This window comes from Eschrichtius robustus, chromosome 11, assembly GCF_028021215.1.
Source record: "Eschrichtius robustus isolate mEscRob2 chromosome 11, mEscRob2.pri, whole genome shotgun sequence".
NCBI lineage: Eukaryota > Metazoa > Chordata > Mammalia > Artiodactyla > Eschrichtiidae > Eschrichtius > Eschrichtius robustus.
Window position 1 is genome coordinate 105,887,234 of NC_090834.1, and position 23,522 is coordinate 105,910,755.

The 23,522-nt window shown below is 40.7% G+C and overlaps 1 protein-coding gene across 2 annotated transcripts in view; it reads right to left on the bottom strand.

Moving 5' to 3' along the window:
* Positions 1-23,522, bottom strand: part of ATL3 (atlastin GTPase 3) — a 61,348-nt gene that overhangs the window by 28,367 nt on the left and 9,459 nt on the right. For both annotated transcript variants that reach the window (XM_068554529.1, XM_068554528.1), the window contains exons 2-6: positions 20,691-20,905; positions 20,407-20,550; positions 12,744-12,848; positions 12,193-12,243; positions 473-529 (exon numbers count right to left, since the gene is read on the bottom strand). In XM_068554529.1, coding sequence (XP_068410630.1) covers positions 473-529; positions 12,193-12,243; positions 12,744-12,848; positions 20,407-20,550; positions 20,691-20,897 — 564 coding nt within the window. In that variant the 5' untranslated portion in view covers positions 20,898-20,905. The remainder of the gene's footprint in view (positions 1-472; positions 530-12,192; positions 12,244-12,743; positions 12,849-20,406; positions 20,551-20,690; positions 20,906-23,522) is intronic.

Below are 23,522 nucleotides of genomic sequence, written 5' to 3' on the forward strand. Positions count from 1 at the left end.
TGGCACTAGCTACTCATAAAATGATATCTACTTTTAACATCAGAAAGGAAAAGAAAACTAAAACAATAATACTTAGAGATCCCCTAATCTTACTGAGGTTACTATGCATTCTTACCCTCATAAAACAATTAGCTAAAGCAGGGGTCAGCAAACTTTCTGTAAAGGGCCACAGAGTAAATATTTCAGGCTGCTGTAGCAAGAAGCAGCCATGGACAATACAAATGAGTGTAGCTGTGTTCCAATAAAACTTTTCACTGTGGACACTGACATTTAAATTTCAAATAATTTACACGTCATGAAATATTATTCCTCTTTCGATTTTTTTCAACCATTTAAAAATGTAAAAAAGAACATTCCTAACTCACAGGTCATATGAAAGCAGGCAGCTGGCCAGATCTGGCCTGTGGATTGTAGTTTGCTCATCTCTGAACTAAAACAAAGATATGACTTAAATTTATAGTTAATATTCTACCTGGAAGGGTTTTTGGAAAATTTCATCCATCGCCAGACGACCATATTCTGTGAAGAGCTTTAAAAAAAAGAGTTATGGTTTGTAAGGCAATATTACATAAAGTATTTCTATGGCTATTCTATAGCAAATAATTCATTTAACAGACTGAACAGTACTTATATGAGACCAAAATTCTACAGTTTCAAAAGCCCGCAGGAGTCATGAACCTTAAAATAATCTTGACTATTCCTCTCTCTCACATTTCTTATCCCAATTCATTAGCAAACCCAAAATCCAACCACTCACAACTTCCATGTGGCTTACAATATTGCAATAGCTTCTCCCGCGTCAGCCCTTGCCCCCCACAGACTCTTCTCACTACAGCGGCCACGGTGGCTCTGTCATACACAAGGTTAGTCAGACCACATCATACCTCTGCTCAAAACCCTCCGACCTCATTCAGGATAAAAGCCAGTCCCTACAGTGTGATCCAGCCACACTGGCCCTCCTTGATGTTCCTCTAACCTGCAGGGCACACTGCTGCCTTAGGGCCTTTGTTTTCACTCCTCCTTCTGCCTGCACTGTTCTTCCCCCAAACATCTGCACAATCAGCTCCCTCACCTCTTCAGGTATTTACTCCAACGACTCCTTCTCAATGAAGCCTCCCATGGCCATCTACCTAAAAAGATTACAGTTTTCCACATAATATTTCCTACCCCATGCCCTTGTGAAATTTTTCTCCTTCACCTGTCTCACTACCTAACATAATATACCTTTATTTATCTTGATTAGTGTCTGTCTTCACTACTAGCATTTAAACTTCGTGAGGGCAAGGACGTTTGTCTGTTCTGTGCACTACGGGACCTCCAGCAGCAACAGTAGCATGTACTGGAGCTGTAGGATGCATGCCATTCAAATGACCCAATGAATGAATTCTTTAAAGTCAGGGTTTACACATACATTTACCTCTATTTCTTCATGAAGCCTCACTAAAAAGTAAAGCAAAACGAAGTTTAAAAATTGTAAACTCAGGGCTTCCCTGGTGGCGCAGTGGTTGAGAGTCTGCCTGCCAATGCAGGGGACACGGGTTTGGGCCCTGGTCTGGGAAGATCCCACATGCCGCGGAGCAACTGGGCCCGTGAGCCACAATTACTGAGCCTGCGCGTCTGGAGCCTGTGCTCCGCAACAAGAGAGGCCACGATAGTGAGAGGCCCACGCACTGCGATGAAGAGTGGCCCCCGCTTGCCACAACTAGAGAAAGCCCTCACACAGAAACGAAGACCCAACACAGCCATAAGTAAATAAATAAATAAATAAATAAACAAAAAAAGATATAAAGCGGTAATCTTTTAAAAAAAAAATTGTAAACTCAAAAAAAAAAAATTGTAAACTCACAGGACAGAGAGGATCAGAAATGATATGAAAAAGAGGAGTTGTCACAAACACGCTGGAAGGAAAACAAATGAGAACTGTCTCGGGTTTTGGCTTTCTCCGCCCTGCTAAGAAATCTGTGAGGCAGGGGCCAGAAAGGAACAAGCAGAGTCTCTCAGCAGAATCCCTGAAAGGCTCAGAAATTAGAAGCACCAGTCACCCTGAAGGAGGGCGTGAGGGAGCTGGGCTGACAGCTAAGGAAATGGCTGGAAGTCTTTGGAGAGATCACCGACACTCCCAGATCCTGCTCCCTCCCCCTGCTTCAATCCCCTTCCTGCCCCCACAGAAGATGGGAAGTGAACCAAAAAGAATTTAGACTTTGAAACCAAACTCAGCTGAAGATGGGAGTAAGTCCCCTACCTTACTGGAAACAGGTACTTAAGTCAAGTCTACATGTGCCACAGTGAGACTCCTTGGGCCTCTCACCCTGCTGGAGCCACAGCAAGCTTTACCCACCCAGGCAGGAGTTTAAAGATGTCTCTGGAGAAACTGACAACCCAAGAATAATAGTCTGCAAATACTGACATTTAGGGGCTGCAACAAAATAACTAAATAATCTTGCCCAATGATCTCACTGGTGATCCAAACCAGTACAAAAGGCCCACTCTCTTACCAAAAGCTCCCAGTTGGTATTTTAGTGGCTCACTCTTAAATACAGATGACCAGGGACCACCACACCTTTGAGAAAAGCTTATAGCAGGGAAGACAAAAAACTCATGTCTTTCAATTCTAGAACATCATCTTAATCCTTTTATAATTTCTTTCCCTCCATTTTCTGTGCTCTGTTTTACTAATATCGATTACCAACATGTTAAACCTCTCCTGAATTGATCCTCAAATTTTCCTATTTTTCGGTGCCCTCCGTTTTCCCTCTCCTCCACCCCTCCCTCTCCTCTTTTCCACCCCTATCCCTTCTCTCTCCTCCCCCCTCTATCTCTCTCCTCTTCTCTTCTCTCGATGCTCCACTGCCCCCCTGCTACTGATTTCTACTCTCCGTCTTTTTAGTCAACCTGTTAGGAAAATTTTCTCCAATTTACCTTCTAACTCCTCCTGTACTGAATTTTCCATTTTTGCTGTCATAGTTGTAATTTCCAGGAGCTCTTTCTGGTTTTTTTTGTTTTTTTTTTAATTAATTAATTAATTAATTTATATTTTTGGCTGTGTTGGGTCTTCGTTTCTGTGCAAGGGCTTTCTCTAGTTGCGGCAAGCGGGGGCCACTCTTCATCGCGGTGCGTGGGCCTCTCACTATCACGGCCTCTCTTGTTGCAGAGCACAGGCTCCAGACGCGCAGGCTCAGTAGTTGTGGCTCACGGGCCTAGTTGCTCCGTGGCATGTGGGATCTTCCCAGACCAGGGCTCGTACCCGTGTCCCCTGCATTGGCAGGCAGATTCTCAACCACTGCGCCACCAGGGAAGCCCTCTGGTTTTCTGAAGGTTGCTTTATACCAGCATCCTGTTATTTCTTGGTTGTAACAGTTGCAACATCTTATTTTTCTGAGGACATAAGTGTACCAAGAATGAAGAAAAAGCCCACACTAAGGTACATAACCATGAAAATTCATGCCAAGAATCAGAAGATCTTAAAAGCTTCAGAGAGAAACAAAAAGGTCACATACAAAGGAATCAGATGATGTGGGACTTCAGCTGAGACACTGGAAGCTGGAAAGTAATGAAACGATGCCTTCAATTCTAAAACAAAATTATTTCCTATAATTCCAGGATAAAATTAACACATGCTCAGACTTATTAGACCTCAAAAATGTTATCTCCTATGCAGCCTTTCTCAGGAAGTTACTGGAGAATGCATACAATGATGGACAGAATAAACAAAAGATTAAATGGGATCCACCTGAGAAAGGGATTGAAAAGAAATTGCCCGGCCCTGATTTCAAACTATATTACAAAACTATAGTAATCAAAACAGTACGGTACTGATATAAAAACAGACACACAGATCAATGGAACAGAACAGAGAGCCCGGAAATAAACCCTCATATATATGGTCAATTAATTTTGGAAAAGGGGGACAAGAATACACAATGGGGAAAGGAGAGTCTCTTCAATAAATGGTGTTGCGAAAACTGGACAGCTACATGCAAAAGAATGTAACTAGACTACTATATTACACCATACACAAAAATTCACTCAAAATGGATCAAAGACTTGAATGTAAAACCTGAGACCATAAAACTCCTAGAAGAAAACATAGGTGGTAAGCTCCTTGACATAGGTATTGGCAATGATCTTTGGATTTGACACCAAAAGCAAAGGCAACAAAAGCAAAAATAAACAAGTGAACTACATCGAACTAAACAGCTTCTGCACAGCAAAAGAAACCATCAACAAAATGAAAAGGCAATGTACCAAATGGGAGAAAATATTTCCCATTCCCAAATCATATGTCAGATAAGAGGTTAATATTCAAAATATATAAAGAACTTATGCAACACAACAGCCAAAAAAAAAAAAAATCTAATTAAAAAACAGGCAGAGGACATGAATAGACCTTTTCCCAAAGAAGACATACATGTAGCCAAGAGACACATGAAAAGGTGCTCAACATAATTAATCATCAGGGAAATGCAAATCAAACCCACAATGAGCTATCACTTCACACCAGTCAGAATGGCTATTATCAAAAAGACAAGTGTTGGAGAGGATGTGGAGAAAAGGGAGCCCTTGTCCACTCTTGGTGGGAATGTAAATTAGTGCAGCCACTACAGAAAACATTATGGAGGTTCCTCAAGAAATTAAAAATAGAACTACCATATGATCCAGCAATCCAACTTCTTGGTATATATCCAAAGGAAACAAAACCATTATTTCAAAGAGATATCAGCACTCCCATGTTCATAGCAGCATTATTCACAATAGCTAAAATACAGAAACAATCTAACAATCTAAGTGTCTGTCAATGGAAGAACAGATAAGAATGTTATGTATATTATATATATATACATAATGGGTTATATATACCACAAGGGAATTTTTTTCAGTCTTTAAAAAGAAGGAAACCTTGTCATCTGTGGCAACATGGATGAAACTTAAGGGTAATATGCCAAGTTATATGCAGATTAACCCTCCATGTTGTTCAAGGGTCAACTGTAGTTAATAATACTGTACTGTATACTTGAAAGTTGCTAAGAGTTTTAAAAGTTTTTATCACACACACACAAAAATAATAAAAATAATTTTTTATTAAAAAAAAGAAAATAGGGACTTCCCTGGTGGTCCAGTGGGTAAGACTCCATGCTCCCAATGCAGGGGACCCATGTTCAATCCCTGGTCGGGGAACTAGATCCCACATGCGTGCCACAACTAAGAGTTCACATTACGCAACTAAGAAGTCCACAAGCTGCAACTAAGGTTCTGCATGCCGCAACTAAGAAGTCCACATGCCGCAACAAAGATCCTGCGTACCACAACTAAGACCTGGCGCAGCCAAAATAAATAAATAAACAAACAAATAAACAAATAATTGTAATAAATAAATAAATACATAAGTAAATTACTAGGATGACGGCTATGCCCCAGGTCTAAAAGAAGCACTCCAGACTAAAGGAAGAAAACACAGGCCAAGAAGTCATGCCTCCCCAAGGAAAAATAAAACAGAACCTAAAGTATTAAGATCAGACTGAGACATTTTTTGAGTCTCTCCTTTGCAGACACATTACTGATAAGCACAGAACACTAAACTAATGAAAAGAGTGATATAAGACACCTCAGTTATGAAGAACATATACATATATCCATATAATAAGGCAAATACAAATACTTTTTTTTAAATTTATTTATTTTAATTAATTTATTATTTTTGGCTGTGTTGGGTCTTCTTTGCAGTGCGCGGGCTTCTCATTCTGGTGGCTTCTCTTGCTGCGGAGCACAGGCTCTAGAGCACGGGGGCTTCAGTGATGCGGCATGTGGGCTCAGTAGTTGTGGCTCGTGGGCTCTCTTAGAGTACAGGCTCAGTAGCTGTGGCGCACGGGCTTAGTTGCTCCATGGCATGTGGGATCTTCCCAGACCAGGGCTTGAACCCGTGTCCCCTGCATTGGCAGGCGGATTCTTATCCACTGCACCACCAGGGAAGCCCACAAATACTTTTTTAACCAAAAATTGCAACGTTAACTACTGGGAAGATGAGAGGAAGGAGACTGAGTGAAGGGTAGGAGTTGTAAAGAGAGAGAAATCCTAATTTTATATAAGAAATAATACTTAAGTTTTTTAAATCCAGAAGGAACAATATAAGCACGTTCTTTAAAACTGTAGACACAAATAGCAGAAGACACAGCCAAAAGGAGTACAAGTGGCTGCCTCTGGAGAAAGGGAATGGGACGTAGAAAGGATGCTCATTATGAACACTGCAAGACTACTGACTTTTAAACTATGAATACAGATCACCATGTTAAAAATAAATGTTTTTTTAAAAAAGTACAGGTTTCCCTGGCGGCGCAGTAGTTAAGAATCCGCCTGCCAATGCAGGGGACACGGGTTCGATCCCCGGTCCGGGAAGATCCCACATGCCGCAGAGCAACTAAGCCCGTGTGCCACAACTACTGAGCCTGCACTCTAGAGCCTGTGAGCCACAACTACTGAGCCCACACGCCACAACTACCGAAGCCCGTGCACCTAGATCCCGTGCTCTGCAACGAGAAGCCACTACAATGAGAAGCCCATGCACCGCAATGAAGAGTAACCCCCGCTCGCCACAACTAGAGAAAGCCCAAGCCCACACACAGCAACGAAGACCCAATGCAGCCAAAAATAAATAAATAAAATAAATAAATTTATTAAAAAAAAAAAAGTACCCGGTAAATTAAAATACTATATATAAAAAAAGACAAACACACACTATAAAACTATATACAACTATGATTTCCTATCTGTAATTCTGAAATCCAAAAAGCTCTAAAACCCCAAGTTAAGCAGCAAACTCATTTGGAGGAAAGTCTGCCTTAAACTGATGTAAGGCTTTAAATAGGTTTTATTTATCCTATTTCATATAATTAGTGACACATTTCACTGCAGAAATATTAATGTGTTTAATTAGAAGGTATTAACCAAATGCCCATTCCTATCCTAGACATCATGCTATAATATATGCACCATATTATCTATCTAAAATGCAAAAACGAGACTTCCCTGGTGGTCCTGCGGTTAAGACTCCGTGCTCCCAGTGCAGGGGGGCCGGATTCGATCCCTGGTCAGGGAACCAGATCCTGCATGCCGCAACTAAGAGCCTACCTGCCACAACTAAAAGATCCCACATGCTGCAACTAAAGATCACACATGCTGCAACTAAAGATACCGCATGCCACAACCAAGATCCCAAGTGCCACAACGAAGACCCAGTGCAGCAAAATAAGTAAATTAAAAAAAAATTTTTTAATTTTAAATCCAAAAAAATTTGAACTCCAAAACACCTGTAGCCTCAAAGCGTTTGGATAAGGGCTTGTTGTCACATGTCATATATTTCCTATAGGGATACATACCTGTTTACAGAAACGCAGGAAAAGAATAGAAAGGATATATTCAAAACTGATCGGCATAGTGGTTACCTCTGGGAAGGGGGAGAGGGGGACTTCAGCCTTATCCAAAGTGCCCAATTTTTTGAAAGGATATTTCTAATTTCATAAGTAATATTGTACATTATTAACTTTTAAAAAGAGAAAAAGTATTACAATGATAGATATCATCTTACCCATTTAGAGAGCTTAATTCTAGGCTCTATGAAGAAGGCACAGAGTGAAGGGAGTATCTCCACCAGGAAACCTTTCCCAATCCCCCAGGCTGGGACCTCTGATACCTGGGCATCTCTCTCCCTCAGCACTTAATAGGTAACAAACTCCTGTTCAGAACCCTGTTTTTGTAATTTACATGGAATCAAATCTAGCCACTTTTTTTCTTTTGTCTTCTTCCTTTGACATCTTGCTTAAAAAATTCTCCCTCGGGACTTCCCTGGTGCTCCAGTGGTTAAGAATCTGCCTTCCACTGCAGGGAATGTGGGTTCAATCCCTGGTCAGGGAACTAAGATCCCACATGCCGTGGGGCAACTAAGCCCACATGCCTAAACTAGAGACCCCACGTGCCACAAAACACAGAGCCCACGCGCCCTGGAGCCCTCGCACCACAACTAGAGGGCCCGTGTGCCATAACAAAAGATCCCACGTGCCACAATTAAGACCCGATGCAGCCAAATAAATAAGCAAATAAATATTTTTTTTTAAATTTCTCACTCAGGGCTTCCCTGGTGGAGCAGTGGTTAAGAATCCGCCTGCCAATGCAGGGGACACAGGTTCGAGCCCTGGTCCAGGAAGATCCCACATGCCGCGGAGCAACTAAGTTCATGCGCCCCAATTACTGAGCCTGCGCTCTAGAGCCCGCGAGTCACAACTACTGAAGCTCATGTGCCTAGAGCCTGTGCTCCGCAGCAAGAGAAGCCACGGCAAGGAGAAGCCCATGCACCGCACGGAACAGCCCCTGCTCACCGCAACTAGAGAAAGCCCGCGTGCAGCAATGAAGACCCAATGCAGCAAAAAATAAATAAATGTATTAAAAAAAAAATTTCTCCCTCAATATTGCATATTGGCCTATTTTTTCCAGTTATTTATGGTTTTTTTTTTACATCAAAATATTTAATCATCTGGAATTTATTTTCGTATATAGCACAAGGTAGGCATCTAATTTCTATTGTATCTAAATACATAGGCAACTATCCTAACATCATTTACTGACTGATCCATCCTTTATGTATTATATATTCTTAAGTAGAATGAAATATATGAAAATGTACTGTATCATAAGTATATATCACATTAATCTATTTTTCCCTGAACCAGTGCCCTGTTGCAGTAATTATAGCCTTATAAGATGTCCTAAGTCAGTTTTCTCTTATTTCCCCCACCCCTTGTAATATTCTTGGCGGTTTTACAATTTAACTTTCCAAATGAATCTCAGAACAATTCTGTCAAGTTCCCAAAAGAATACCTTTATGATTCTGTTTAATGGGAAAGAAGTAACAACTTTATAATACTCAGTCTCATATGAGGTAACATTTATAAAATACACAGCAGTGTCTGGTACAGAGTAAGCAATAAACGTGTTAGCTCCACATATAGAAGATACATATGAAATATAGATATTTACAGAAGAAACAAGGTGTATTCCTGCATGTGGTTAAATCTTTTATATGCCTCATACAACACTGAAGTGCTTCATACAGGTCTCCTTAAATTTATTCCAAGTTGTTAACATTTTGCTACAGCAAATGTTTTCAATTACATTTTTAAACTGGTTAATGTTGGTAGATAGGAAAGCCTACAGATTTTTGTATTTGTACTTTGTGATTGGTACCGAATTTTTTTTTTTAGTTCTAAATAGTTCACCAGTTGATTCTTGTGAATTTCCAGGTACACAAGAAAACTATTGTCTCTTTCATAAAATTTATATTTATTCAACTTCTAGATCTACCATCAATCAGCCTTGTCCAATGAGACAAGGCCTCTGGCCATTAGGCCCAATGGTCACCCTCCATAGGCGTAAAATCCATCCGACCCACCATCCCTGTTCTCACTGACCAGTGCCCTAACCCTAGTCACATCCCCCCTCCGGCTTCACAGTCGAAGGCACTGGCACGACCAGCCACTTAATTCTCCGGTCCCCCCTCCCCCACCCTCAGACAATTCCACTGTTTCTCCTGCAACTTCAGAGCCACAATGAACACTCTCCTAAATTTCCAGCTCCTTCTCTGAGAATTTCTTCTACCTCCCTGCTTTAACAAAACCTGAGGGCACAATTTTCCCCATAAATATCTGAAGTAGCAGCTGTTATTCTCTCACATCCTATGTGTCTCCAGATCAAAAGGTGGGGTTGGTGACTTCCCTGCTCCCCTTTATCACTTCTCAACCATCATCCTCCATCTTCTGGTAAAAAGCCCTACTCCTTTAGGATTTGCGCCATTCTGTAGAATAACCTCTTTCCCCATTCTTTATTGCCATCCATCTGCAAACCATGTGGTCATTCCCTATCATTCATCAAGCACTTTGACACCTGTCCCAGTCCTCTTCATCAAAGCAGGCACTTCCATTCAATCCCTGCTTCAGCCAAGAACCTACGATGAGTAAAGATTTTTTCCTCCCCTACAGTAGGACATAATTAACAGAATCAGGAATGTTTAGTTTTGAAATGATTATGGGAAAGACATGTTTAAACACATCTTGGGTTTGAGGAACCAGAGGATGGTGGAGCTCTTGAGAATAGTATCAAAGGAGAATTACGTAACTGCATCATAATCCTTATCACCTGTTATGGAGTTGTGCCCACCCCCCCAAAAAAATAGGTTGAAGTCCTAATCCCTGGTACCTGTGAAATGTGACCTTATTGGATGAAGGGTCTTCTCAGATTATTCAAGTTAAGATAAGGTCATTAGGGTAAGACTTAATCCAATATGACTAGTGTCCTTTTAAGAAGACATAACAGAAACACAGGGAACAGAATGCAACGGGAAGACACAGACACAGGGGGAAGACAGCCACATGAAGACAGAGGCAGAAACTGAAGTGTTACAGCTGCAAGCCAAGGAATGCCAAAGATTGCCAAAAAACCACTAGAAGCCAGGAAGAGGCAAGAAAGGATTCTCCCCACAGGCTCGCAGAGACTGTGGCCCTGTCAACCACTTCATTTTCGACTTCTAGCTTCCACAACTGTGAGATGATACAGTTCTACTGTTTTAAGCCACCCAGGTCGTGGTACTCTGTGACGGTAGTCCCAATACATCACCCATGCCTAGTCATTTAGGTACCCTCTCACTGACTGGACTACAAAATCCATAAAGAATCATGTCTACCTCACATACTATGGTATCTACAGCACTTGGTCCACTGCCTCACACAAATTAGGCACTCCAAAAAAAGGAGCTTAGAAAGGAATAAGTTTCAGGTGAAAAGGTGTCAAACTCAAGTTTTGAAGGATATGTACTATGGAACAACAGCTCTCAACCACTGAACGATGGCATTGGTATAGAACCACCAATTATGAAGTACAGGTAACTGCTAATAGTAACATTAAGAGCCAAAATTTAGGAATTATTTCCTTTTTTTTTTAAAAGAAATAGAAATTAGAACTAATTCAAGGTAATTTCTATAATAAAAGACACCCCCACTCTGGTATTGATATGTTTCTTGAATGCCGGTGGGAGGAGTAGAATTAGAGAAGCATGCCAAATTGCATCCAACTCTGGAATACTCAATGAAGAGGATTTTACAAGAAAAATGTAGAAGAACTGCTACTATTGGGACTTCCCTGGTGGCAGAGTGGTTAAGAATCTGCCTGCCAACGCAGGGGACACGGGTTCAATCCCTGGTCTGGGAAGATCCCACATGCCGTGGAGCAACTGAGCCCGTGCGCCACAACTACTGAGCCTGTGTGCCACAACTACTGAAGCCCGCACGCCTAGAGCCCGTGCTCTGCAACAAGAGAAGCCACCGCAATGAGAAGCCCGCGCACTGCAACGAAGAGTAGCCCCCACTCGCCACAACTAGAGAAAGCCCGTGCGCAGCAACGAAGACCCAAAGCAGCCCAAAAAAAAGAACTGCTACTATGGAGAAGAGGAGACAATGACTAATAACAGTAGCAGTGATAGGTATAAATAATGGCTAGCAGTTATTAAGCACATACTGTTTTCCAGGCACATGATCCTATGTATTTTATAAATATGAATTTATTTAACCTCGCCTGAATTATTGCAATAGCTCCATAACCAGTCTCACTGAATGCGCACTTGTGCCTCTAAAAATCTATTCTAAACACAACAGCCAGGGTGATCCTTTCATAATATGTCAAATAATATCACTCCTCTGATCAAAACATGGTTCCCATCTCACCCAGAGGAAAAGCCCAAGTCCTTACAAAGGCAGGGCATCACTGGAAGCTGAATGCCTCTCTGACTTCATCACTTGGCCTTCTCCTGTCTCACCCTCCAACCCCACCCACTGGCCTCCTTGCTGTTCCTGGACCCCGCCAAGCACACTCCACCTCAGGGTCTTTCTTCCTGCTGTCCCCTCCCCTGCACCACTCCCCACACCCCTCCCCCCAACACATCTGCAGGACTGACCCACCCACTTTCTTCTGGTTCCCAGCTCAACTCACTAAGGCCTTCCCTGACCACTCCAGCCACAGATACAGAGTGCAGGATTACCATGAACCCCAAGCCTTCCTCCAAGTTTCAATCTTTGGCTGAAACTACTCAGTTGTAAAACTTACCTTAGTCTTAAAACTTTTAAATGATATATTAACATTTTTATGAGAAATATATACCTGTAGCTGTTGAAGATCATCTTCCTGAATGTTCTGGGACAAATTATAAATCTAGAAAACAAAAGTTCAGATTTATTCTACTCTAGCTTACTTCAAATGACTCCCAAATAAGCCTAAAGGACTGAACAGAAGCTTTGTACAATTAAAGATCTGCATATAAGAATATGAGGTCTGTTTAAACAGTAATAACATCTGTCTTTTGGAAAACTATGCATATAATGTTGAAATCACATAATCTTTCCTTTACACTTTAAAATATAGTTTTCTTCAATTTTTACCAAATCTACATTACATCTATGATGTAAATGATATAATTTCGATTTTCACTTTTCAGACTTTTCTTGGAATATACTACATATATTTATGACCAAAATGGAAAAATAGTTTAGGCTCCTTCTTAAGCTTGTAAGAACTTAACTTATATCTGTAGTCTAAAAAGAACATTTACATATCACCATAGGAATGCTGATAACAGAACAATAACTGAAACTAGATGTATTCTCTTCATCTTATTTCTTCTACAAACTTTTTTCCTAGTCAAATGGCCTTACCTGAACAGAACTAGTCATGGTACTTAGAGCAAAGATGGTAGCACAATCTTTCACAGTGGACTGGCTGTCAAATGCCCCCTGGGTATCCATCAGAACAACTGCAACCTATGAAAAAAAGGAAACACAAACAAAATATGTAAAAGTGAGAAGGGGAGACATGCAAGGAGAAATTGAAAAGTACAGGTAATATTTAAATGAGGCTTAAGCACCTGCTCGTAGGTTCTATCAGAAAGGTACAATTACAGTTGACCCTTGAACAACAGGGGTTTGAACTGCGCAGGTCCACTTAATACGTGAATTTTTTTCAATAAATGTAAGTATTCAGCTGCCTTGTATTTTTGAACAGAGAACTTTGCTGGAGAAGATTATCTGCTCTCACCCGGTGATATGATACAAAATAGAGGTATACAAAGCAATATGAAAAGAGGGGAAAATCACCCTAACAATCAAAACAGCCAAATGTTGAAGTCAATTAGCTCACTTTCGAAGCCAGTCATTTGGATTGGCTAAGTCAATTAACTAATTGACTTAGTTTAAACTTAGGCATAATCAAAAAATAAATAAATAAAACATATGGTGTGGGATATTTTTGGCATTTACCTGCAAGGCTGCATTCTTCTCTCAAATTTCTAGAGTTTTCTGGTTGTTTGATAAAATAAAATGAACATTTATTTCAATCTTTATGAAAGAGAGACCACACCACAGATGCCAAATGAAAGCAGGAGAAACTAGGCTATCATTCACTCTATGTAATTTGGTTTCATGAAGACTTAATGAACATTCCCACCTTAAAAGTCAGATGTATGCAAAATGTTAAATAAGATATAGTACCTTATAATCCTTATACAACTTGCTATAATTTTCAATCATATAATTTAAAAATAAAACTTTTCAAACTCATGCATAACTGGTTCCAAAAGAGGACAGGGTTTAACATGTTCAGAAAAATAAGTAAATTCATCAGCAAGTGCCTAGTTCTTTACCAATACCGAAATTATTGCAAAGGCCAGAAGGGAAGCTTTCTATGAAGCTCTATTGAATACAAGTAGAGAAATGCCATAGTCAAAAACATTTTTAAGTAAGATTTATGATAACAAATACAAATCAAAATTTTTATTCTTAGAAATGACATTTTTATTACTTAGAAAAGTATTTTTATTCTTAGAAATGATAATAAATCATTTTATATAGTTTATATATCAGGGCCCATTAATAACATATATTTATGGATTTTCATATACCCAACGCACTACTGTGATTGAATACATATGATATAAATTCAATCAAAAGAAAGCACTATTCAGAAAAAAAAGATCAATTCAAATGAAATGAAGTTTCTAGCCTGAATACACTGAAACCTAATGACAAAAGACTTCATCTACCCGTACTTTAGCGGTTTTCTGAAGAGGATACTGTCAAACTAAACGACCAATCAAGACTAATCATGGGGACTTCCCTGGTGGCGCAGTGGTTAAGAATCTGCCTGCCAATGCAGGGGACACGGGTTTGAGCTCTGGTCCGGGAAGATCCCACATGTCGCGGAGCAACTAAGCCTGTGGGCCACAACTACTGAGCCTGTGCTCTAGAGCCCGCGAGCCACAACTACTGAAGCCTGCGTGCCTAGAGCCCATGCTCCTCAACAAGAGAAGCCCGCGCACTGCAATGAAGAGTAGCCCCCGCTCACCGCAACTAGAGAAAGCCCGCACGCAGCAACAAAGACCCAATACGGCCAAAAATAAATAAATAATAAATTAATTAATTAAAAACAAAAATAAAACTGAAGGTTTAAAAAAAAAAGACTAATCATGGCTGGAACAAGTGGATTTCCACATGTGAAAGAAAGAATGGTTTTGGATCCCTACCTCACATCATATACAAAAATTAACTAAAACAGATCAAGACCGAAATATTAGCGCAAAACCCACAAAACTCATAGAAGAAAGCATAGGTGTAAATCTTCATGACCTCAGATTAGGCAATGGTTTCTAATATATGACACCTAAAGCACAATAAACCAAAAAAAAATACACAAACTGGACTTCAAATAATTGCAAATCACATACCCGATGACGGTCTAGTATCCAGAATGTGTAAAGAATTCAACAACAAAAAGACAACCCAATTAAAAAATGGATTTGATTTGAACAGACATTTTTCCCAAGAAAATATACAAATGGTTATGTGAAAAGATTCTCAACATTAGTCATTACTAGTGTTACATCATGGATGGGCCTTCAGGGCACTGGGCTGGGTACGAGAGGCTACACAAACGACCCATATGTTATGTGACTCCATCTGTATGAAACAGCCAACATGGAGGAGGAAAGTAGATCGATAGTGGCCATGGGCTGGGAGAAGAGGGAAATGGGGAGTGACTGAGTTTCTTCTGGGGGTGATGAAAATGTTCTGGAATTAGATGGTGATACCTGCACAGCCTTGTGAGTGTACTAAACACTGCTGAATTATATATTTTAAAGGTTGAATTTTATAGTATGTGAATTATACCTCAATGAAAAAGAGAACATCATGGCATCTGCTAATGAGAAAAATGAGGCCAAACAGAGGGAAAAAGAAGACATACTAAAGAGAAGCTCTTTGAGGAGTGGGAGTCATAAGTATACTTAAAGTGCTGCATATTTCAGGGAAATAGTATTCTCATATCATGTAGTGGAATAGTAAAATACCATAACTACCTTCAAGAACAATTTGGCAATAGCTAGAAAAAGAGGAAATGGGCATTCTCAGACCCAGTAATTCCACTTGTAGGTGGCTTTCTAATTAGACAAGCTCTAAGCTAAAACCTCACCAAGTATAAAATAAGACAATCTTGCTAAACTTTTATTTGGCTAACTTCTAAAGAACTGCTTATCAGTATACCATTTATCCAATATTAATTTTTTTAAATTGAAGTATAGTTAATTTACAATGTTGTGTTAGTTTCTGGTGTAGGAATACTGATTTTTTTTAAAGCACTCCTGATCCTGCTAGATGTCTGAATGTAATTTTTTTTAAAACACATTAGAAACACAACAAGGTATTCCTACACACCAGAAAATTGACAATACCAAATGCTAACGAGAATATGAAACATCAGGACCTCTCACTCATTGCTGGAGAGCATGCAAAATGGCACAACTAGTTTGGAAGACAGTTTGGCAGTTTCTTACAAAACTAAGCATAATCTTACCATACAATCCAACAGTTGCACTTCTTGGTATTTACCCAAATGAGTTGAAACTTATGTCCACACAATAACCTGCCCATGAATATTTACAGCAGCTCTACTCATAATTACCAAAACTTGGAAGCAAACAAGATGTCATTCAGTAGGTGAGTGGATAAACTGTGGTCATCCATATAGTGGAATACTATTCAAGAATAAGAAATGAGCTATCAATACAAACAGATGTGAGGAACCATAAAAATATGTACATTGCTGGGCTTCCCTGGTGGCGCAGTGGTTAAGATTCTGCCTGCCAATGCAGGGGACACGGGTTCGAGCCCTGGTCTGGGAAGATCCCACATGCCGCGGAGCAACTGGGCCCGTGAGCCACAATTACTGAGCCTGCGCGTCTGGAGCCTGTGCTCCGCAACAAGAGAGGCCGCGATAGTGAGAGGCCCTCGCACCGCGATGAAGAGTGGCCCCCACCTGCCACAACTAGAGAAAGCCCTCGCACAGAAGTGAAGACCCAACACAGCCAAAAATAAATAAATAAAATTTAAAAAAAAAAAATGTACATTGCTAAGTGAAAGAAACCAATCAGAAAAGGCTATATACTATATGATTCCAACTATATGACATTCTGGAAAAGACGAAACTATGGGGACAGTAAAACAATCAGTGGTTACCAGGATTTCAGGGAGGGGAGGAGGAACAAACAGGTGGAGCACAGAGGATTTTTAGGGCAGTGCACTTCCTCTGTTGATACAGTAATCGTAGCTACATATCATTATACATTTATCAAAACCCACAGAACGTGCAACACAAAGAGGGAACCTTAATGTAAACCATGGGCTTTAGTTAATGACAACCTATCAATACTGGTTCATTAATTATAACAAATGTATCACACTGACAAAAGATGTAAATAATAGGGAGAAACTGGAAGGGGGAACTCTGCACTTCCTGATCAATATTCCTATAAACCTAAAATTACTCTAAAAAATAAAGTCTATTAAATTTTTTTAAAGGGCAGGAAACCAAAATGATGTCAATAAACATGGAGCTCTATAGAGGAGTCAATTCAACAAGATAAAAAAATGAGGGCACTATAAATGTCAGATAACTAAAAGCAAAGCCTGCTTACTACTAACACTGTAGAGATTTCCTAAACTCTTAAGGAGAATTAATACACCACATTCCCCCAAAATTAAAATGAGGCCCACCAGTTCTGTACAAAGGGATCACATAGTCAACAATAATTATTTATTCCTAAAAACAAATTAAGAAAGCATCTACCGGGGGGTGGGACGAATTGGGAGATTGGGATTGATGTATGTACACTACTATGTATAAAACAGATAACTAATAAGAACCTACTGTTTAGCACAGGAAACTCTATCTGTGGTGACCTAAATGCAAAGGAAATCTAAAAAAGAGTGGACATATGTATGTATAACTGATTCACTTTACTATACAGCAGAAACTAACACAACATTGTAAAGCAACTATACTGCAATAAAAATTTTTTAAAAAAATGCCTACCACACATTACCAGAAATGTAGAAACAGAACATGATACAGAAAACAAGAACTGAAATGAAGGTCATAGGGCCTTGTTGTGGTGCCGTCTCTAAGAGTCGCTATGTTACCCACAGCAGGCCCTTAACTCACTGGGTCATTTTACAGCATCTCTAAAATGAAGATTCGACTTCCATTTCCAGTCAAAATGGAATAACAGACTGGATCTACCCTCCCACCTAAAACCAAACATAACAGACGAAATATATGAAACAACAGTTTCAAGACATTGGACATCGGGTAACAAAGGATAATGATCCTTGAAAGAAAGGAAACAGATGAGGTGAGCTTTACAGTTGACCCAGCTAACTGGCCAAGGCACAGGGAGGGGAAACCCAGGCAGAGCCACCAGATTCTGAGTCAGGAAATACAGCTGAGAGTCAGGAAGACCAAGGAAACAGGAGTTCTTAGGCAGAGCACCTGAGAAGAGAGCTACAGAGACAAGGAACACCAGGGATCTACAGAGGGTACCCATCAAGTGTTCAGCTGAGTCCTGACCAGCCCATGTGAATAAGGAAATTACCTGAGGCTGGAGAAAGAGCCATTCAAAAGGGTTAGAGGGAACACTACCTAAGGCTCACAGAGGGCCAAGAACAGCACCTGTTCCCTCCAGTCAGACTACAAAAACCCCATAAAAGCAACTAGACAAAAAGACACGTTAGACACACAAGAACAATGATAAGGATAACAGCAATTTCTCAGCAGAAGTAATGTCAGCAAAAAGGCAGGGGAGGGACTTCCCTGGTGGCGCAGTGGATTAGAATCAGCCTGCCAACGCAGGGGACACAGGTTCGATCCCTGGTCCAGGAAGATCCCACATGCTGTAGAGCAACTAAGCCAGCGAGCCACAACTACTGAGCCCATGTGCCACAACTACTGAAGCCTGCGCGCCTAGAGCCTGTGCTCCGCGACAAGAGAAGCCACCATAATGAGAAGCCCGTGCACCGCAACGAAGAGTAGCCCCCGCTCGCCACAACTAGAGAAAACCCGCACGCAGCAACAAAGACCCAACGCAGCCAAAAAAATAAATAAAATTAAATCTTTTTTTTTGGCTGCGTTGGGTCTTCGTTGCTGCGTGCGGGCTTTCTCTTGTTGCGGAGCACAGGCTCTAGGCGCACGGGCTTCAGTAGCTGTGGCACACGGGCTCAGTAGTTGTGGCTCGCTGGCTCTAGAGCGCAGGCTCAATAGTTGTGGCGCACAGGTTTCGTTGCTCCACGGCATGTGGGATCTTCCTGGACCAGGGTTCGAACCCGTGTCCCCTGCATTGGCAGCTGGATTCTTAACCACTGCGCCACCAGGGAAGCCCTAAATTAAATCTTTAAAAAAAAAAAAAAGGCAGGGGAGTGACATCTTTGAGGCACTGAAAGATAAAACTGCCAGCCTAGAATTCTATACCCAGCATAAATATTTTCAAAACAAAGGCAAAATACTTTTCAAACATAGAAAGAAAGCTAGAAGAATTCTGCACCAGAAGAGCAGCACTACAAGAAATATTAAAGAAGTCCTTCAGGCTGAAGGAAAAATGAATACAAAAAATAGATAAAAATCTGGACACAAAAAGTGAAGAGCAGTTAATGGTAACTGCATGGGTAAATATATGGCTTTTTTCTTATTATTTAAATATCTTTAAAAGATAACTGACCATTTAAACAAAAATAAAAACAATGTTATTAAAGTAAAACAGTGACAAAAGCACAAAAGCTGGGAGGGGAGAAATGGAACATCAATTAAATTTCAGTAAAGCTGTTAAAAAATTAAAGGCTGGATAAAATAATATCTAAAGATCCTTCCATGCAAAAGTTTCTAATGTTATATTCCAAAAACTCCTTATTCTCCTACATTCTCTTCTCTTAAAAAAAAATGTGTGATAATCTCCCCATTTTGCCACGCATTTCTGCATGTGTATCTATGCTAAAAAAAAAAAAGGAGGGTTTTCCAATATACCTTTCTCCTGAAACTTCACTAAAAAAAAAGAAAAAAAGAGAAACAAACAAAACATGAAAAGAATAAGGAAATTTATAAGGAAAAAACACAGAAGCTGTGGAAACAGTGATCAAGAGTCATGCATCAGGGACTTCCCTGGTGGTCCAGTGGTTAGGACTCCTAGCTCCCAACGCAGGAGGCCCAGGTTCGATCCCTGGTCAGGTAACTAGATCCCGCATGCTGCAACTAAAGATCCCGCACACAGCAACGAAGATCCTGCGAGCCGCAACTAAGACCCAGCGCAGCCAAATAAATAAATAAATAAGTAAACATTAAAAAAAAAAAAGTCGTGCATCAACTGTCCAGCTCTCAAAATATTTAATTACTTAACATCAAGGAAACGGCTGAAGCTGAACAACCTGAAGGGGGGATATGAAACCTGAAGCCCTGGAAAGACTCAAAAATGAGAGGCACAAACAGCTGTGAAGGCATGCTTTAGGGTGAGGCTAAAAACAGAAGGAATGGGTTAAAGTCTGTTGAAGAAACCGTCATAACCCCAAATCCCCTCTTCCACTTTAGGAGACACATGACTTGCCCCTGCTGACCCTTACAATTCTACCTGGGGAGAAGCTCTACAACTGAAGCTTATTAGGCTCGATGAGGTGGGTAAGATGCCCTGCTGACAGCTGGAGGGGTGGGGGAAGTGAATGCTCACAGGAGTAAGAGTGTAAAGAACAGAAGTAACATCTGAACAGAACAGCTGAGAGCATTAGCCTCTGGGAAGTGAAAATGAGCAGAGGAGGACTAGGGCACCTGACGGCTATTTTTCGTTAGAAGCCTTATGTTACTCTTTGACCTTTTAAACTATATTCATGAATTAGTTTTAAACGTGCACTTATATCATTCTGATAAAAATCATTTTTAATTGGATTATCAGGCTACACATTAAAGTTCTCATTTTGTTGTGTTTGTTAGTTTATAAGTCTTTTTCTTCCTTACCTTCTTCCCATCTGGCTTCTCCACAGTGAAAACCTCACTCCAGATCTGAATCCCAGTGGTTTCTGGGTCAGAGCCCCCTCTCCATGAAAACCCTGTTAACGGTTCTTCTGGGTCACCCAACCAATTTGAACGGCCACCTTCCTTCTATAGGAGAAATAAGAAATTTCCATTAAGTCTAAAATTTCGAGTAACTTTACACATCAAGGATAATTCACGAGCTTAGTTTGCTCTTTTGGACATGACAGTCTCACTTTCTAATTTGAAATGAAATAATTCTACTTTACCTGGAAATATAAGTATCGTAGCATGAAGTCCAGAAAGAAGGACTTGCCCTTTCGGAAGGCACCAGCCACTGACACCACCACCACATCAAGGTCTCGGATGTGTTCCTGTAAGAGGATGCTGGCCAAGGCTTTCTCTTCTAGCTCAAAGGCATGTTGGTCTTTCTGAACCAAAACAACCTGCACTGGACAAGGCTTTGCACTCTCCATAGCATCACCTATGTTGTTGTAGAGAAAAAAAATTAGTTTCAAATATTTTTAAAATATGTATTTTTTAACATGGGAAGAGTAAAAAGTTCTTAAACACGGCACAAAGCACCAACCATAAAAGAAAAAAATGACAAATTCAACTTCATTAAAATTAAGAATTTTTGTTCATTAAAAGACATCCTTAAGGGAGTAAAAATGCAAGTCACAGGCTACGAGGAAATATTCCTAACACCTAAATCCAAAGGACTCATATCCAGAATCATTATAGAAAAAGAAAAGAAAAAGACAACCATTTCACCTTTAAAAATAGCAATGGGTAAAAGATTATGAACGAGCATTTCATTAAAAAAGGATATGCAGGGCTTCCCTGGTGGCGGCGCAGTGGTTGAGAATCTGCCTGCCAATGCAGGGGACACGGGTTCGAGCCCTGGTCTGGGAAGATCCCACATGCCGCGGAGCAACTAGGCCCGTGAGCCACAATTACTGAGCCTGCGCGTCTGGAGCCTGTGCTCCGCAACGAGAGAGGCCGCAATAGTGAGAGGCCCGCGCACCGCGATGAAGAGTGGCCTCCGCTCGCCACAACTGGAGAAAGCCCTCGCACAGAAACGAAGACCCAACACAGCCAAAAATAAATAAATAAGTAAATAAAATTAAAAAAAAAAAAACTACAAAATTCCATGTTCAAATAAAGGAGATTTAAAAAAAAAAAAAGGACATCCAGGACTTCCCTGGTGGCACAGTGGTTAAGAATCCGCCTGCCAATGCAGGGTACACGGGTTCAATCCCTGGTCCGGGAAGATCCCACATGCCACGGAGCAACTAAGCCCGTGTGCCACAATGACTGAGCCTGCGCTCTAGAGCCCACAAGCCACAACTACTGAGCCCGCGCGCCTAGAGCCCGTGCTCCGCGACAAGAGAAGCCACCGCAGTGAGAAGCCCGCGCACAGCAACAAAGAGTAGCCCCCACCCGCCACAACTAGAGAAAGCCCGCGCACAGCAACGAAGACCCAATGCAGCCAAACATAAATAAATAAATAAATTACTTTAAAAAAAAAACATAATGAGATACCACTGCCCACCCATCAGAGTGGCTAAAATTTCAAAGACTGACAATATCAACTGTGGGAGAGACTGTGGTACAAACTGTAATTCTCATACATTCTGATAGGAATAGAAAAAACCGTTAGGCAGTATCCACTAAAACTAAACATAACTATGATAAAGCAATTCCACTCCTAGGTATACACCTAAGAGAAATAAATGTGTATATCCACCAAAAGACATATATACAAGAATGTTCACATCAGCTTTACTCAAAATGGTCCAAAACTAGAAATAACCCAAACGTCCACCAACAGAAAGGGTGACTGCCACTGCTAAGTGTGCTTTTTTGGGGGTTTTTTTGGCCGCAACACGTGGCTTGTGGGATCTCAGCTCCCTGACCAGGGAAACCCTAACCCTAACCCTAACCCTAACCCTAACCCGCGGCCCCTGCAAGGGAAGTGCAGTCTTAACCACTGGACCACCGGGGAAGGCCCTAAGTCTTTTAAATACATCATTTTACTTAATCCTCAGAACAACCCTACAAGGTAAATAACACTGCCCCATTTGAAAAATAAAAAAACTAAGGCTTACAAAAGTTAAGCATCTTTCCCAACAGGTTCTGGAGAAAAGCATGAAAAGATCTTTAGGTGGCTATGTTTTGCAAATCACTCTTAATAACCTAGTCAAGGTTTTAGGGACAATTAATTCTTTAGTTCAAAATTAAGCACTAACCAGTAGTTTCTCTTCTAGAGTTGAAAGCACAAAGATATTAATTCTTTGAAATTCAGAGCCACTTAGCTATGTGGATTTATGGAAGGTTTACGAAAAAACAGCAGTGGGGCCTATGAAATGAGGCAAAGCACTATTTCCCTTCCCTAAGTGTATGTACTAAAGGAGATGTTTTTAGGTAGTTAAAAGGACACTTGTTTTAATAATTACGTATTTTAATGACTATTAAACATTAGGAAACAAAACCATGTTTTAATGGATTATTGCTTAGAAGGAGGCTAAGTTTTAAAAACTAATCAATATGAAGTAAATTGAAGGAAAAATATTAAGTTGAGCATAGAACAGGTAGGCAGATTTGGCCAAAATCATACACATGGTCCCAGAAACACTTTCATCTGGGAAGCACTGAAGGCTGAATGATAACAGCAGGCAAAGTCGACAAAACAGCTTGGCTGCCAGACTCTAATCTTTAAGTATGGGAATTGCTGCTCACTTTTTATTTTTATTTATTTTTTTATTTTTATTTTTTTTTGGCTGCATTGGGTCTTCGTTGCTGACCATAGGCTTTCTCTAGTTGTGGCGAGCGGGGGCTACTCTTCATTGTGCTGTGCAGGCTTCTCATTGCGGTGGCTTCTCTTGTTGCAGAGCACAGGCTCTAGGCACGCGGGCTTCAGTAGCTGCAGCACACAGGCTCAGTAGTTGCGGCATGCAGGCCCTACAGTGTACAGGCTTCAGTAGTTATGGCACGTGGGCTCAGTAGTTGTGGCGCATGGGCTTAGTTGCTCCGCGGCATGTGGGAGCTCTCCAGACCAGGGATCGAACCCGTGCCCCCTGCACTGGCAGGCGGATTCT